Source organism: Coregonus lavaretus (assembly GCF_964263955.1).
Source record: "Coregonus lavaretus genome assembly, chromosome: 16".
Taxonomy (NCBI): Eukaryota; Metazoa; Chordata; class Actinopteri; order Salmoniformes; family Salmonidae; genus Coregonus; species Coregonus lavaretus.
In genome coordinates this window covers 40,012,668-40,027,494 of record NC_140003.1, presented here as the reverse complement: position 1 = coordinate 40,027,494, position 14,827 = coordinate 40,012,668, and the positions used below count along the sequence as shown (strand labels likewise).

General features: G+C 42.4%; 1 protein-coding gene across 2 annotated transcripts in view; it reads left to right on the top strand.

The window, feature by feature from the left end:
• Positions 1-14,827, top strand: part of uxs1 (UDP-glucuronate decarboxylase 1) — a 137,857-nt gene that overhangs the window by 114,008 nt on the left and 9,022 nt on the right. For both annotated transcript variants that reach the window (XM_084179859.1, XM_084179860.1), the window contains 2 exons: positions 1,087-1,206; positions 2,208-2,251. In XM_084179859.1, the coding sequence (XP_084035985.1) occupies positions 1,087-1,206; positions 2,208-2,251 (164 nt within the window). The remainder of the gene's footprint in view (positions 1-1,086; positions 1,207-2,207; positions 2,252-14,827) is intronic.

Here is a 14,827-nt window from a genome sequence, read left to right as displayed (position 1 = left end):
AGTCATAAACCATTCGGAGATTGCAGAAGGATCTATCCATCAGTTTAGGTCAGGATTTTACATGCAGGGATAGTATGAGATTGTAGGCCAGGGGGGGTGTCCAATGCCGGTCCTGAAGAGCTACTGAGTTATGTTGCTCCCCAACACTGGTGTGTTGGGCTGGAGCAAAAGCATGCACCTCCACTAGGCCAAACTTTCCAAACCTGTCTGAGAAATCCTCCGGCACACAGAACGGGACTGACTATTCTTGTGTGTGTGTTTTTGTTTGTGTGAGATTTTTGTTGCCGTTTTGTTTGTTTGTCACCTGGTAGACCAAGGAGCTGTGTGTGTGTGTGCCAGAGATAAAGCTTGTCCAATCCCAACAGTCGATGGGGCTTTGTGTGTAAATGTTGCTAATCCCTCCACACAGAGCGCCTCCCCAGAATATGATGTTCTCTGCTTCTGCTTACATATATTACTCTGGCGTACAGATTACAACAAACACTTTGCGTTAGATGGTGAAACAGACAGATCCTGGAGGAGAAGAGATCCTGAGAAGACAATTTTTTCTATTGACTTTAAAAGCTATGCCAAATGACGCAAGCGTGTTAGGATCAGCTGTTCGAGTAGAATTTAGCAAAACTAGCGCAACGCATGGCTTGTTATTTTCTTAATGTAATGATCTGATTGTGTTTATCCGTCTTTGATGTTCTGCATACAGGTTCAGAAAGGGTACCAATGTTGTGCCTGGTGATTTTAATCCTCCAAAGATATGGATTTGCCCGTGAAACATTTTACTAATCTGAAGCCTGTGTATCATAGAGCCAGGAGATAGTTTTGTACTCAATTCTGACTTTTACCGGAGTTGGCTACGTTGGTTTACTTTATGGTCCACTCTTCACCTTGTATTAGAAATAACACTGTAAATGGTAATTACATGCTAATAACTAGTGAATTACGTAATGTCCTCGACCTATCCAGTTGTTTCATCATTGCATTAGGGTAGCTCTTTGACACTAACCATAACCCCCTTCTTTTGTGCTGTGCCACGGTAGGATTTGCGTACTTCTCTACTCACCCCTCTATTTCCTCTTCCTCTGCCCACAGGAAGGAGTGGAGGTGAGGGTGGCACGCATCTTTAACACCTTTGGGTCCCGGATGCACATGAACGACGGTCGCGTGGTCAGCAACTTCATACTGCAGGCTCTACAGGGAGAGCCCCTCACCGTATGTCCACTATAACTACCACTGTTACTACTGTTACTACGGCTACCACTGTTACTACGATTACCACTGTTACTACGGCCACTGTTACTACTACCACTGTTACTACTGTTACTGCTACTACTGTTACTGTTAGCACTATTACTACTATTACTACTACTGTTAATATTGTTACTACTACCACTGTTACTACTGTTACTACTACTACTACTACTACTACTACTACTACTACTACTACTGTTACTACTATTAATAATGTTACCACTGTTACTACTGATACTACTACCACTGTTACTACTACCACTGTTACTACTGTTACTACGTGGTCTCCCGAGTGGCGCAGTGGTCTAAGGCACTGCATCGCAGTGCTAGCTGTGCCACTAGAGATCCTGGTTCGAATCCAGGCTCTGTCGTAGCCGGCCGTGACCGGGAGACCCATGGGGCGGCGCACAATTGGCCCAGCGTCGTCCAGGGTAGGGGAGGGAATGGCCGGCAGGGGATGTAGCTCAGTTGGTAGAGCATGGCGTTTGCAACGCCAGGGTTGTGGGTTCGATAAAATAATGTATGCGCTAACTGTAAGTCGCTCTGGATAAGAGCGTCTGCTAAATGACAAAAATGTAAATGTAAATGTACTACTGTTACTATTGGTACTACTACTACTACTACTACTACTGTTACTACTATTAATAATGTTACCACTGTTACTACTACCACTGTTACTACTGTTACTACTACTACTACTACTACTACTACTACTGTTACCAATATTACTACTGTTACTACTACTGTTACTATTGTTACTACTACTACCACTGTTACTACTGTTACTACTGTTACTAATACTCTATCACTCATTCTCTGGGCAGTCAGACAGATGGACAGACAGGCTTGTCTCTCGCCCTCTGATCCATCCTGTAGCACCTACCTGTCTTTCTCTGAACATGGTGTACATGACAAGAATATGATTCTGAATAAGATTGTTTCATGTCACCTTGTTTATATAGGTGTATGGTAGCGGATCCCAGACGAGGGCCTTCCAGTATGTGAGGTAAGCCTGCCTGAAAACATTTAACACACACACACTGTTCACAGGAGCTTCAATTTTAACTTGCTCTCCATTTGTTGGCGTCTGTGGATCTCTGCATGCTGTTTCTGTGAATGTTTCTGACAGATTGGATTAGAATTGTGTATTCAGGTTCTGTATTCAGTGGATACGGGCAAAAGACAGACAGCCCACTGGGTCTCTCTCTCTTGAAGACACAATGTCGCTCAGTGGAAAGGGAAAAAAAATAATGTCTGAGCAATATGGTTATCATCACTTTGTGTGTCTATGAGTGTGTGCGCACATATGGGTGTATGTGCATGCAGGTGTCTGTCTCTAAGCAGATAATTGTGGTTGTATGTGGTAGTGTTATTATTAGTGCTCTATAGTCCCAGACCTTTAAGCATGCATACTCTCTCTAAGGGAGGGTTGGAGAACCAAGGAGGGAATATTCCCCAGGATCACTCATTATTTCTAGTAAATGAATTCAAGGTACAGTATTTCAAAGGCAGAAATGGTTGTGTTAATTTGAAAAGTGGCAGTGTTTGCTTTTCACACAGGCTGATAGTTGGGCTCGGTTGGAGGGGCGTAGGGGTCTGGATATATTGACTTAGTAACACTCGCAGGAATCTCGAGGCAATGGACAGGCGGCTGGCCACTAGTTTTTGGTGGGAGAGAAAAGTAATATTTGCCTTACATACAAATGTGATGGGATAAAATACAAACACACCTCTCTCTCTCTTCATCACATGTGCACACATTATTACATCCTCATCCTCAGTCTTCAAAGAGGTTTTGGCGATTGCTGTGTGTGTGTGTGTGTGTGTGTGTGTGTGTGTGTGTGTGTGTGTGTGTTTGAACGATCTTTGGAGAATAATTTAATCAGGCCTGCTTTCATCAGCGGTACAGTCTGATGATCTCGCAACACAACACACACACACACACACACACACTGCACTTTAGAAGGAGAGAGATCAGAGGCGGATGGGTATTTGAAGCTCTCCTATCTCCTCCGAGCAAACATTTACCTGTAACCTGAATGTCTTTTAATTAGGCTTGTATAAACAGTGAGAGAGCCAGGACCTTGATGCAACCTCTCCTCTAAGTTTGCTCCTCTCTCACCCACTTCCTATGACAGCCAGACTTTGCTTAATGACTTCCATAGTCTGTGAATCAGCGGATTTGGTGGATTTGGTTGAAACCAAGTAAGACTAAAGAGTCTAATTTCCCTACCCACTTCGTTACATTGCGAAGCCAAGACTCTGGGCAACATTTTATTATTCTGAAAGAACACGGCAGTGCACTAAGTAGCCGTAACATGTTAAAAAGAGCCACTCTGCAATTATTAAAAAATAGTTATTCAGTGAAATGTCACCCTCAAAGTAAAAGTAATGTTTAAGACCAGCAAAGCATGCTATTGTAATCCACCATTATTACATTTACATTTTACATTTACATCATTTAGCAGACGCTCTTATCCAGAGCGACTTACAAATATGACTGTCTGCCCTTACAGACTTACCTCACAGACCTACAGTTGAAGTCAGAAGTTTACATACACCTTAGCCAAATACATTTAACTCAGTTTGTCACAATTCCTGATATTTAATCCTTAGTCTTAGGTCAGTTAGGATCACCACTTTATTTTAAGAATGTGAAATGTCAGAATAATAGTAGAGAGAATTATTTCAGCTTTCATTTCTTTCATCACATTCCCAGTGTGTCAGAAGTTTACATACACTCAATTAGTATTTGGTAGCATTGCCTTTCAATTGTTTAACTTGGGTCAAACGTTTCGGGTAGCCTTCCACAAGCTTCCCACAATAAGTTGGGTGAATTTTGGCCCATTCCTCCTGACAGAGCTGGTGTAACTGAATCAGGTTTGTAGGCCTCCTTGCTCGCACACGCTTTTTCAGTCATGCCCACAAATGTTCTATAGGATTGAGGTCTGGGCTTTGTGATGGCCACTCCAATACCTTGAGTTTGTTGTCCTTAAGCCATTTTGCCACAACTTTGGAAGTATGCTTGGGGTCATTGTCCATTTGGAAGACCCATGGTCTAAGACACTGCATCTCAGTGCTTGAGGCGTCACTACAGACCCCCTGGTTCGATTCCAGGCTGTATTACAACCGGCCGTGATTGGGAGTCCCATAGGGCGGCGCACAATTGGCCCAGCGTTGTCCGGGTTTGGCCGTTGTAGGCCGTCATTGTAAATAAGAATTTGTTCTTAACTGACTTGCCTAGTTAAATAAAGGTAAAATAAAATAAATAAAAATTTGCGACCAAGCTTTAACTTACTGACTGATGTCTTGATGTTGCTTCAATATATCCACATCATTTTTCATCCTCATGATGCCATCTATTTTGTGAAGTGCACCAGTCCCTCCTGCAGCAAAGCACCCCCACAGCATGATGCTGCCACCCCCGTGCTTCACGGTTGGGATGGTGTTCTTCGGCTTGCAAGCACCCCCTTTTTCCTCCAAACATAACAATGGTCATTATGGCCAAACAGTTCTATTTTTGTTTCATCAGACCAGAGGACATTTCTCCAAAAAGTACGATCTTTGTCCCCATGTGCAGTTGCAAACCGTAGTCTGGCTTTTTTATGGCGGTTTTGGAGCAGTGGCTTCTTCCTTGCTGAGCGGCCTTTCAGGTTATGTCGATATAGATATATTGTTTTACTGTGGATATAGATACTTTTGTACCTGTTTCCTCCAGCATCTTCACAAGGTTCTTTGCTGTTGTTCTGGGATTGATTTGCAAATACGTTCATCTCTAGGAGACAGAACGCGTCTCCTTCCTGAGCGGTATGACGGCTGCATGGTCCCATGGTGTTTATACTTGCGTACTATTGTTTGTACAGATGAACTTGGTACCTTCAGTCGTTTGGAAATTGCTCCCAATGATGAACCAGACTTGTGGAGGTCTACAATTTTCTTTCTGAGGTCTTGTCTGATTTCTTTTGATTTTCCCATGATGTCAAGCAAAGAGGCACTGGGTTTGAAGGTAGGCCTTGAAATACATCCACAGGTACACCTCCAATTGACTCAAATGATGTCAATTAGCCTATCAGAAGTGCATGATGTCATAGTATTTTACTGTCAGCCATTGTTGCCATTAATGCTAGTTTGACCACCAGAGGGCATCTCTGAGAAGCTAAGTTATTGAAATGACATGGAGCTGTGGGCCTAAAAGTCCCGTTTACTGTAGCTGTTTTAGTGTAACTTACTTATTGGCATGAAGGCCTACTTCAATATACAGTTTATCAATAAATTATTTATTCATTTGTGCATGTCATCACACAGCATACAAGTCATCCATGTCTTTAAATACAGTCAAGCATTTTAGTTATAAAATGAAATAACAAAGGGAGCCTTAAATAATTAAACAATTAATAAACCGCAACATGTCGGCTAAAGCGATTGAATTCACGAATGCATTTGACTGTTTTTCATATTGGCTGTACCAGAGACTTTAAAACCTTTTTTTTTGTTAGAACAGACTATATGGGATTGATTATCATTTGTTTGTAAATGATTATTGTATTTGTTGTGCTGTTTATACTGTTAGAAATGTAGCTTAGTTAAGTTGATTAATATTATGGTGTTTCTATTCCAAGAAAAACTAAAATGCAATTTATATTAGCCTCTGTAGGCCTCAGGGTTTCTGTTAGGAAAATATGGCGTTGTACAACATGAGTAGGCCTACTGTAGGCTACTAAGCGACTGCGAGTGAAGAGCAAAATAATCCTAACATTTCCACACCCTAATTGTAGGCTAACCAATACCCAAACTGAGATTCAGTGAAAATATAAATCTGATTTGTTTATCAAGACCAGTCCCCATGCTTGTCTCAAAGCAGCATGAAACGGTGCTGAAATAGTTGACCACACGCGGGTAGGCTATTGCTTCAAATCCTATTATAACAATTGGATGACTTTGGGTGTTTCAGTAAGCAGCAATTTGTTGGCTTCAATTGCATTAGCCTACTTTATTCCTATATTACTATCATTCAGTGATATTTATTCCCACAGTAAATAAATAGTAAACAGTGCATGTGGTGGGCTATGCAAAGAGATGGGTGAAGTGACATGCCTCGCAAACATCCATTAATACATTTAAAGTCTCTAAACTCGGCAAGAGTCTATTATCCTGCTGATAGCCCATCAAGGGTGGATGGCTTCTTTTGTATTCCAATTTATTGGAAAGGCTGCTAAACCATTCCCACCTGGCCACAGCGTTGTTGCGTACTTACAGTACAGTGCACTTTCACTTCATTCTCCGCCAGACTCTCTACCAAGGCCACCAGATTATTATTTATATTGTAGTTATCTATTCGGTAACATTCCACAAGTAAATGTAATAAATAAAACACCTACATTAAATAGCTCATGTCTTGAAAATATGTGAAACCTTTTTTAATATTTTTTTTATCTGTGCTTAGTAGCTGAGGCTAAATGGCTTCGACATCAACTTGTTCATTTAGCAGACACACTTGCGTATATATTCAGTCAACACATATATTTTAATAATATAATGGAATATTACAGACCATTTTTCGTTTGTCTTAGAATAAAACCTTAGTGTAGCAACAGTTTTATTAAGTAATAAGCTACGGTCCAGTTACAGCTTCTAATGACAAAGTAGAAACAAAAAAAAGTGTATCTTTTGAGTGTGCGCGGGGTACAGAGGAAGAGCAATTCTTACACTATTGATCTAAATTCAATCACTCTCTTCTTCATCCTCATCATTCAGTTCATTCAAATTCAATTGTAATACATTTTGTCACTCCTGTTCAACAACTCCAAATCACTTTTGCATGTGCTCCAAAGGGATAACTTGAAATAACATGATATAGGTTAATAAAATATTCGAAAGGAAAAAGTGATAATTTATTAGCGTAGTGGATATAAGTATTTTAGGCATATATAATGTGAATTAGGCCTCATGTAAAATCATTGTCAAAAGCGGAAGAGATACTGTTGCATGACAAACAGGTGCTGTTAGATTACAATATAATGTATCTGCCAGTTTGGAACAGTGTAAACAATACTAAATAAAGTATAAGTAATACCAGAGAGTCTGTTCTAATGAAAAAAAAGTGTAAAGCCTTTAATACAGCATAACAAAGTTTAAAAACAGACGGATTTGTGAAATTGCTTCATCCGACATTTTGCGGTTGCATGAGGCTTGGTGATCACAGAATCAGTAGGATATTAAACAAACACTCAACTAGGCAACAGAAGCAGGAACAGCATAGGGCTGAGTGACTCACTCATTCCTGACTTTGATTCAAAATAACTTATATTATAATGCAGGGTTAAAGACACATTCTTTCTGATTGTCTTTAGCATGCAGTCTCTTCTCTCGCTACAGCTAATTTCGTTAGAATTATTATGTGGATTATAATAAATTAATATATTTGTAGAGGTTGATGCATTTTTCGTTAGGGGTAAATCTGGTCTGTGATATTGGGTTAGAAATGTAAAACTTTAGAGTACTTAAGCATTGAATACATTGCAAGTTTGCCCTTTTTTGGCCATTAGGCTACACTTTACAATAGGACTCAACTCTGACTGACCGCAGCATCTATCAGTAGTCTAAACTGTGGCACAAATTGGGGGATTTTTCACACCTAGCCGAGCTATTAGACTATCCCTTTGTAAATTAATGGAGGTGTGAATGTTTGAGTCAGTCTCTCTCCTATCGCACTAGAGTACTGCATCAGGCAAAGAAAATCAGCTGGTGGGTGGTCCCGGAGTTGAGAGAGAACATTACATAAACGAAGAGTGGATGTTATCCACCACGGAGTGGGACAGTGCAGCTCAACACTGCAGATAACATAAGGCCAGCTATTGTGAAAGAATACTTGTGGATCTTGTTGATTTCCGCTATCGCTTCAAGAGGCCTACTGTCCACCTGGTAATTGCGTGGTTCCAAAGGATAAAGCGTCACCTTCAGATGGATGTGTGGTTTCAGAGAGAAGCCAGCTGCCAGCCTGCGACCAGGCACGGTGGAGGACATCCTTTTCCTGCGCAGCAATTAGAAGAAATCCAGTGATGAATGGACTGTTTTTGAAGTTATTGTTTTAGTATATTTATTTGTTGTCTAATATTAGAAGGCTCTTTAAAGCGATTTGAGTTGTCAGTATGCCGCATTGCAGTGTGAAAAAATTATAATATCTGTTCTTAATTAATGGAATAGTATTATTTTTAGCCAAATGTTGAACTCATTTAGAGGCGGCTTCTGTCTTCAATATAATCATTCATTCAGAAGGTTAAACCCATAGGTCTTAGGCCTGCAGTAAATTACATTATATTACCAGGTTCATTTTTCATTAGGTTATACAAATCCATGCCTTCTGGGAATGTTATAGAGTCCAAAGGTTATGGGTGGAGTTAGAATTTGGCTGTCAGAAGTATTACAATGGAAATTAACTTTAAATCCGTCTGTCTGCATATTTCAAGACATGGCATATAAAGGTGCAGTGAGATACCCGATGGGTTGGACGATACTTTTCTCCTCAATCATCTTGAAAAAACGCATACTTAAAAACTGAACATCAACCAATGTCAGCCTTTAAATGCTTTATTATACAAATGTTGAAAGTGCGTGTGGGTGACGAGAAACTAAATGGTGCAGTTTGAGGCCATGTGACGGAGAGTGATGCAGGCGCTGGAGATGGGGGTGTGAGCAGGTGGCTCTGGGCAGGTGTGATGTAGTTGTCGTTTGTATGTTTTGTATTGTCTAAAAATATAAAATAAAATCTTACAAAAAAATGTAATAAGGAAAACTGACAAGCTTGCAACACGCATCTGAATATTCATTATGAATAGGATTTATTTTATTTATTTCATTAACGTTCTTCATTGTAACCACAATGTCACAAATAATTGAACACACACAACATGAGCAGATTAACTTGGTCAAAACATTTCTTTATTAAAGACTTTCAGAAAGAATGTTGGTACTTATTTATTTTAATCCAAAGCCACGAATGAGTGAGTCACTCAGCTTTATGCTGACAAATATAGCTTAATGTGCCGAAATAGCCTACTAAATAGGCCAAGCCTAAACAAATATATTAAATTGCCAAAATAAACTAATACATTTCATAAATAAATGAAGTAGCTCAGGTCTGGAAGATATGGACAACCTTTTCCCCTCGCTGTCCTCCCTGTCCTCCCTGTCCTCCCTGTCCTCCCTGTCCTCCCTGTCCTCCCTGTCCTCCCTGTCCTCCCTATCCTCCTTGTCCTCCCTGTCCTCCCTGTCCTCCCTGTCCTCCCTGTCCTCCCTGTCCTCCCTGTCCTCCCTGTCCTCGCTGTCCTCCCTGTCCTCCCTGTCCTCCCTGTCCTCCCTGTCCTCCCTGTCCTCCCTGTCCTCGCTGTCCTCCCTGTCCTCCCTGTCCTCGCTGTCCTCCCTGTCCTCCCTGTCCTCGCTGTCCTCCCTGTCCTCGCTGTCCTCCCTGTCCTCCCTGTCCTCCCTGTCCTCCCTGTCCTCCCTGTCCTCGCTGTCCTCCCTGTCCTCGCTGTCCTCCCTGTCCTCCCTGTCCTCCCTGTCCTCGCTGTCCTCCCTGTCCTCCCTGTCCTCCCTGTCCTCGCTGTCCTCCCTGTCCTCGCTGGACTCTCTTTCATTCCGTTTCTTCTTCACATCAGCAAAGGACTCTGTTTCAGAAACCCACTTTATATAGAGGGGTTATCACTCTTTCACACTGTGGTAAATGAAGCCAGTTTGCTATTTAGATTTGTTTATTTCTGTTTTTAGAGGGAGAGAAACCAAAAGCCCACCGTGCCTATTTTTCAAAAATTGTCAGTCCACATGTCAAGTGTAATTGCGTAATTGTATTTACCCAAGTTCTCTCTCAACTCCGGGACAACCCGCCAGTTATTTATTTTTTGGCCTGATGCAGGACTCTAGTGCCAGAGAAGAGAGACTCTCGGGCTGAAACATTCAAACCTCCATTAATTTATGAAAAGGTAGTCAATTTGTGCCACAGTTTAGACTACCGATAGATCAGCGTTCTAACTCCCCCTTGTGATAGTATGGTGCAATGACAGAATGACGCAATTTACCACAATCTGCCACAATCTACCACAAACGGTCGCGGCATAAGCTCAAAACTTTTAATTGAGGAACCACTGTACACACACACACACACACACACACACACACACACACACACACACACACACACACACACACACACACACACACACACACACACACACACACACACAACCCCAGTCTCTGCAGCTAGCCACGCCTTGTCTTCTAAGTCATTTACAAATTGACTGCAGGTCAGTGTGCGCTAGCAGACAGTAACATGTTGTAATGTAGATGATTATAGATTCAATTAGATTTTTAATCATGTTACATGCTTCTTTGAATCCTTTTTGTGAGAACAACATTGGAGGCACTCGGAGCATCCCCAATATCACTTGTAGACTAGGAGGTAAAAGTAGAGAAGGAAACAACAGTTGATTCTGCAGTGGCAGTTTGGTCCAGTTTAGTATACCTGGAAAGGTTGCATGGTTTTAGACTGCTTCAAATTCATTAAAGGGGAGTGTTTAAAATATCCACTGCAGTAGCCCTGGTTTTGGTTCTCCCTCCAGCTCCATGGTGTTATAGCATATTGTCTGGTGTTGGTTCTCCCTCCAGCTCCAAGGTGTTATAGCATATTGTCTGGTGTTGGTTCTCCCTCCAGCTCCATGGTGTTATAGCATATTGTCTGGTGTTGGTTCTCCCTCCAGCTCCATGGTGTTATAGCATATTGTCTGGTGTTGGTTCTCCCTCCGGCTCCATGGTGTTATAGCATATTGTCTGGTGTTGGTTCTCCCTCCAGCTCCAAGGTGTTATAGCATATTGTCTGGTGTTGGTTCTCCCTCCAGCTCCATGGTGTTATAGCATATTGTCTGGTGTTGGTTCTCCCTCCGGCTCCATGGTGTTATAGCATATTGTCTGGTGTTGGTTCTCCCTCCGGCTCCATGGTGTTATAGCATATTGTCTGGTGTTGGTTCTCCCTCCGGCTCCATGGTGTTATAGCATATTGTCTGGTGTTGGTTCTCCCTCCAGCTCCATGGTGTTATAGCATATTGTCTGGTGTTGGTTCTCCCTCCGGCTCCATGGTGTTATAGCATATTGTCTGGTGTTGGTTCTCCCTCCGGCTCCATGGTGTTATAGCATATTGTGAGCTTTGTCTCTTGCCCTGGGATCAAGAAACAGACAAAAGGTAAATGTTGTCTAGCTTGCGTGTTGCTGGATGTGTTTTTTTTTTCTCACGTCGACAGAGAGTGTGTTCTCTGAGTTCTAATTCCACCCAAAGCCTCTTTGGTGCTGTAGGGCCTGCCTGCCTTCTGGGTGTTCTAACACACAAACACAACACGATGGGTTTGGCCACGTGTGATATCTAAACTGGGCCTTGGGCGCTTATACACACACACACAATCACACACACCAAACAGTCACATCACACTGAATCACATCACACATAAACACAACCACACACACACACACACAAACATTTATAGATCTGCATATGCGAGCACACACACACTTCTCATCCACATTACATTTACATTTACATTTTAATCGTTTAGCAGACGCTCTTATCCAGAGCGACTTACATGAGCAATTAGGGTTAAGTGCCTTGCTCAAGTGGTCCTTTGGTACTTCCGTCTGTGTGTGTTTTGTGTTGTGTTGGATCTCTCTGATGGACGTGTCTGTCTGTTTATTATCTCTGTATTATATTAGCTTCTCTGTTCCATCCTGTTTTATATCACTCAGTAGAACTTCACAAAGCAGATTAATAACTCTGGCTTTAATGGTAGACATTTGTATTCAAAACTGTCCCCTCAGAGTTTAGCAAAGATGTCCACATTTTTCCCCGTGTGTTGGAAGCGAGGGTAACTGTTTGATGGAGTGTAGTGTGTGTGTTCAAGTTTTATTTATTTGTCACATGCACAAGTACAGTGAAATGCTTAACTTGCAAGCCCTCTGACTGTGATATGTGGTTGTCCCACCTAGCTATCTGAAGATGAATACACTACAGTGAGGGGAAAAAAGTATTTGATCCCCTGCTGATTTTGTACGTTTGCCCACTGACAAAGAAATTATCAGTCTATAATTTTAATGGTAGGTTTATTTGAACAGTGAGAGACAGAATAACAACAACAAAATCCAGAAAAACGCATGTCAAAAATGCTATAAATTGATTTGCATTTAATGAGGGAAATAAGTATTTGACCCCTCTGCAAAACATGACTTAGTACTTGGTGGCAAAACCCTTGTTGGCAATCACAGAGGTCAGACGTTTCTTGTAGTTGGCCACCAGGTTTGCACACATCTCAGGAGGGATTTTGTCCCACTCCTCTTTGCAGATCTTCTCCAAGTCATTAAGGTTTCGAGGCTGACGTTTGGCAACTCGAACCTTCAGCTCCCTCCACAGATTTTCTATGGGATTAAGGTCTGGAGACTGGCTAGGCCACTCCAGGACCTTAATGTGCTTCTTCTTGAGCCACTCCTTTGTTGCCTTGGCCGTGTGTTTTGGGTCATTGTCATGCTGGAATACCCATCCACGACCCATTTTCAATGCCCTGGCTGAGGGAAGGAGGTTCTCACCCAAGATTTGACGGTACATGGCCCCGTCCATCATCCCTTTGATGCAGTGAGGTTGTCCTGTCCCCTTAGCAGAAAAACACCCCCAAAGCATAATGTTTCCACCTCCATGTTTGACGGTGGGGATGGTGTTCTTGGGGTCATAGGCAGCATTCCTCCTCCTCCAAACACGGCGAGTTGAGTTGATGCCAAAGAGCTCCATTTTGGTCTCATCTGACCACAACACTTTCACCCAGTTCTCCTCTGAATCATTCAGATGTTCATTGGCAATCTTCAGACGGGCATGTATATGGGCTTTCTTGAGCAGGGGGACCATGCGGGCGCTGCAGGATTTCAGTCCTTCACGGCGTAGTGTGTTACCAATTGTTTTCTTGGTGACTATGGTCCCAGCTGCCTTGAGATCATTGACAAGATCCTCCCGTGTAGTTCTGGGCTGATTCCTCACCGTTCTCATGATCATTGCAACTCCATGAGGTGAGATTTAGCATGGAGCCCCAGGCCGAGGGAGATTGACAGTTATTTTGTGTTTCTTCCATTTGCGAATAATCGCACCAACTGTTGTCACCTTCTCACCAAGCTGCTTGGCAATGGTCTTGTAGCCCATTCCAGCCTTGTGTAAGTCTACAATCTTGTCCCTGACATCCTTGGAGAGCTCTTTGGTCTTGGCCATGGTGGAGAGTTTGGAATCTGATTGATTGATTGCTTCTGTGGACAGGTGTCTTTTATACAGGTAACAAGCTGAGATTAGGAGCACTCCCTTTAAGAGTGTGCTCCTAATCTCAGCTCGTTACCTGTATAGAAGACACCTGGGAGCCAGAAATCTTTCTGATTGAGAGGGGGTCAAATACTTATTTCCCTCATTAAAATGCTAATCAATTTATAACATTTTTGACATGCGTTTTTCTGGATTTTGTTGTTGTTATTCTGTCTCTCACTGTTCAAATAAACCTACCATTAAAATTATAGACGGATCATTTCTTTGTCAGTGAGCAAACGTACAAAATCAGCATGGGATCAAATACCTTTCTCCCTCACTGTATAAGTGGCTCTGCAAAAGAGCGTCTGCTAAATGACAAACGTGTGTGTGTGTGTGTGTGCGTTGTGAACTTGTGTGTTAACACATGCTTGCACTTGTGTGGGTCAGTGTGTGTATGAGAATGGCGTGAGTGTGTGTAATAGCGAGAGTGTCTACTAGATTAAGAGAGTGTGTTATAGAGTGCAGTAATAAGCCTGAGTTACTTCCCCCTGATGCACTCAGCTCATCTCGTGACTCTTCTGGCATAACAGCCAATGGACTGCTGTGTTGTTGGACCACTGAAGCCCCAGATACCTGAGCCAGACCTAGACAGACTCTCTGACCCTTGAGAGCTGAGGGGAGGAGAAGAGGGAAGCAGCTTAGTTTAAAGAGAATCACATGACTCCTGTGGACACACATACACAAACACACACTAAAGAACACACACACACACATACTATCATCAGAGATTAGCTGTCTGGGTCTGGAGAGACAGAGAGATGGAGACAGAGAGACACAATTCATCAATATGCTGAAACAGCATCACAGCTCCACTAGGCCTCCTCTGTCACAGCTGTCAACGATGTCACGCTATGACAAACTGCACCTGGAGCAGGGAAGGAAGTAACCTAATGAATAAAGAAAATGAGTGATGGAGGGGAAATGAGGGGCCATCATCATCTGCTCTATCCATATGCAAACCAGTGTCCTTAACGAGCCGTGCCTAATGCGTTCAAGAGTCTTAATTACTCTGAGACGTGTGTTAACCCCGCGTTGGTTTCCACTTCCATCTCCCCGACATATGTGTCAGTTACCTCGTCATCACCAGTCTGTTCAGGGTAATCGGCGCACACACACACAACGTGACGGAATGGAAAGCAGTTATTCTGAGTCACCATGGTTGTAGTAATCAATATGTGTGATCCACGCAAAGAGACAGGGCTATCCAGGCCC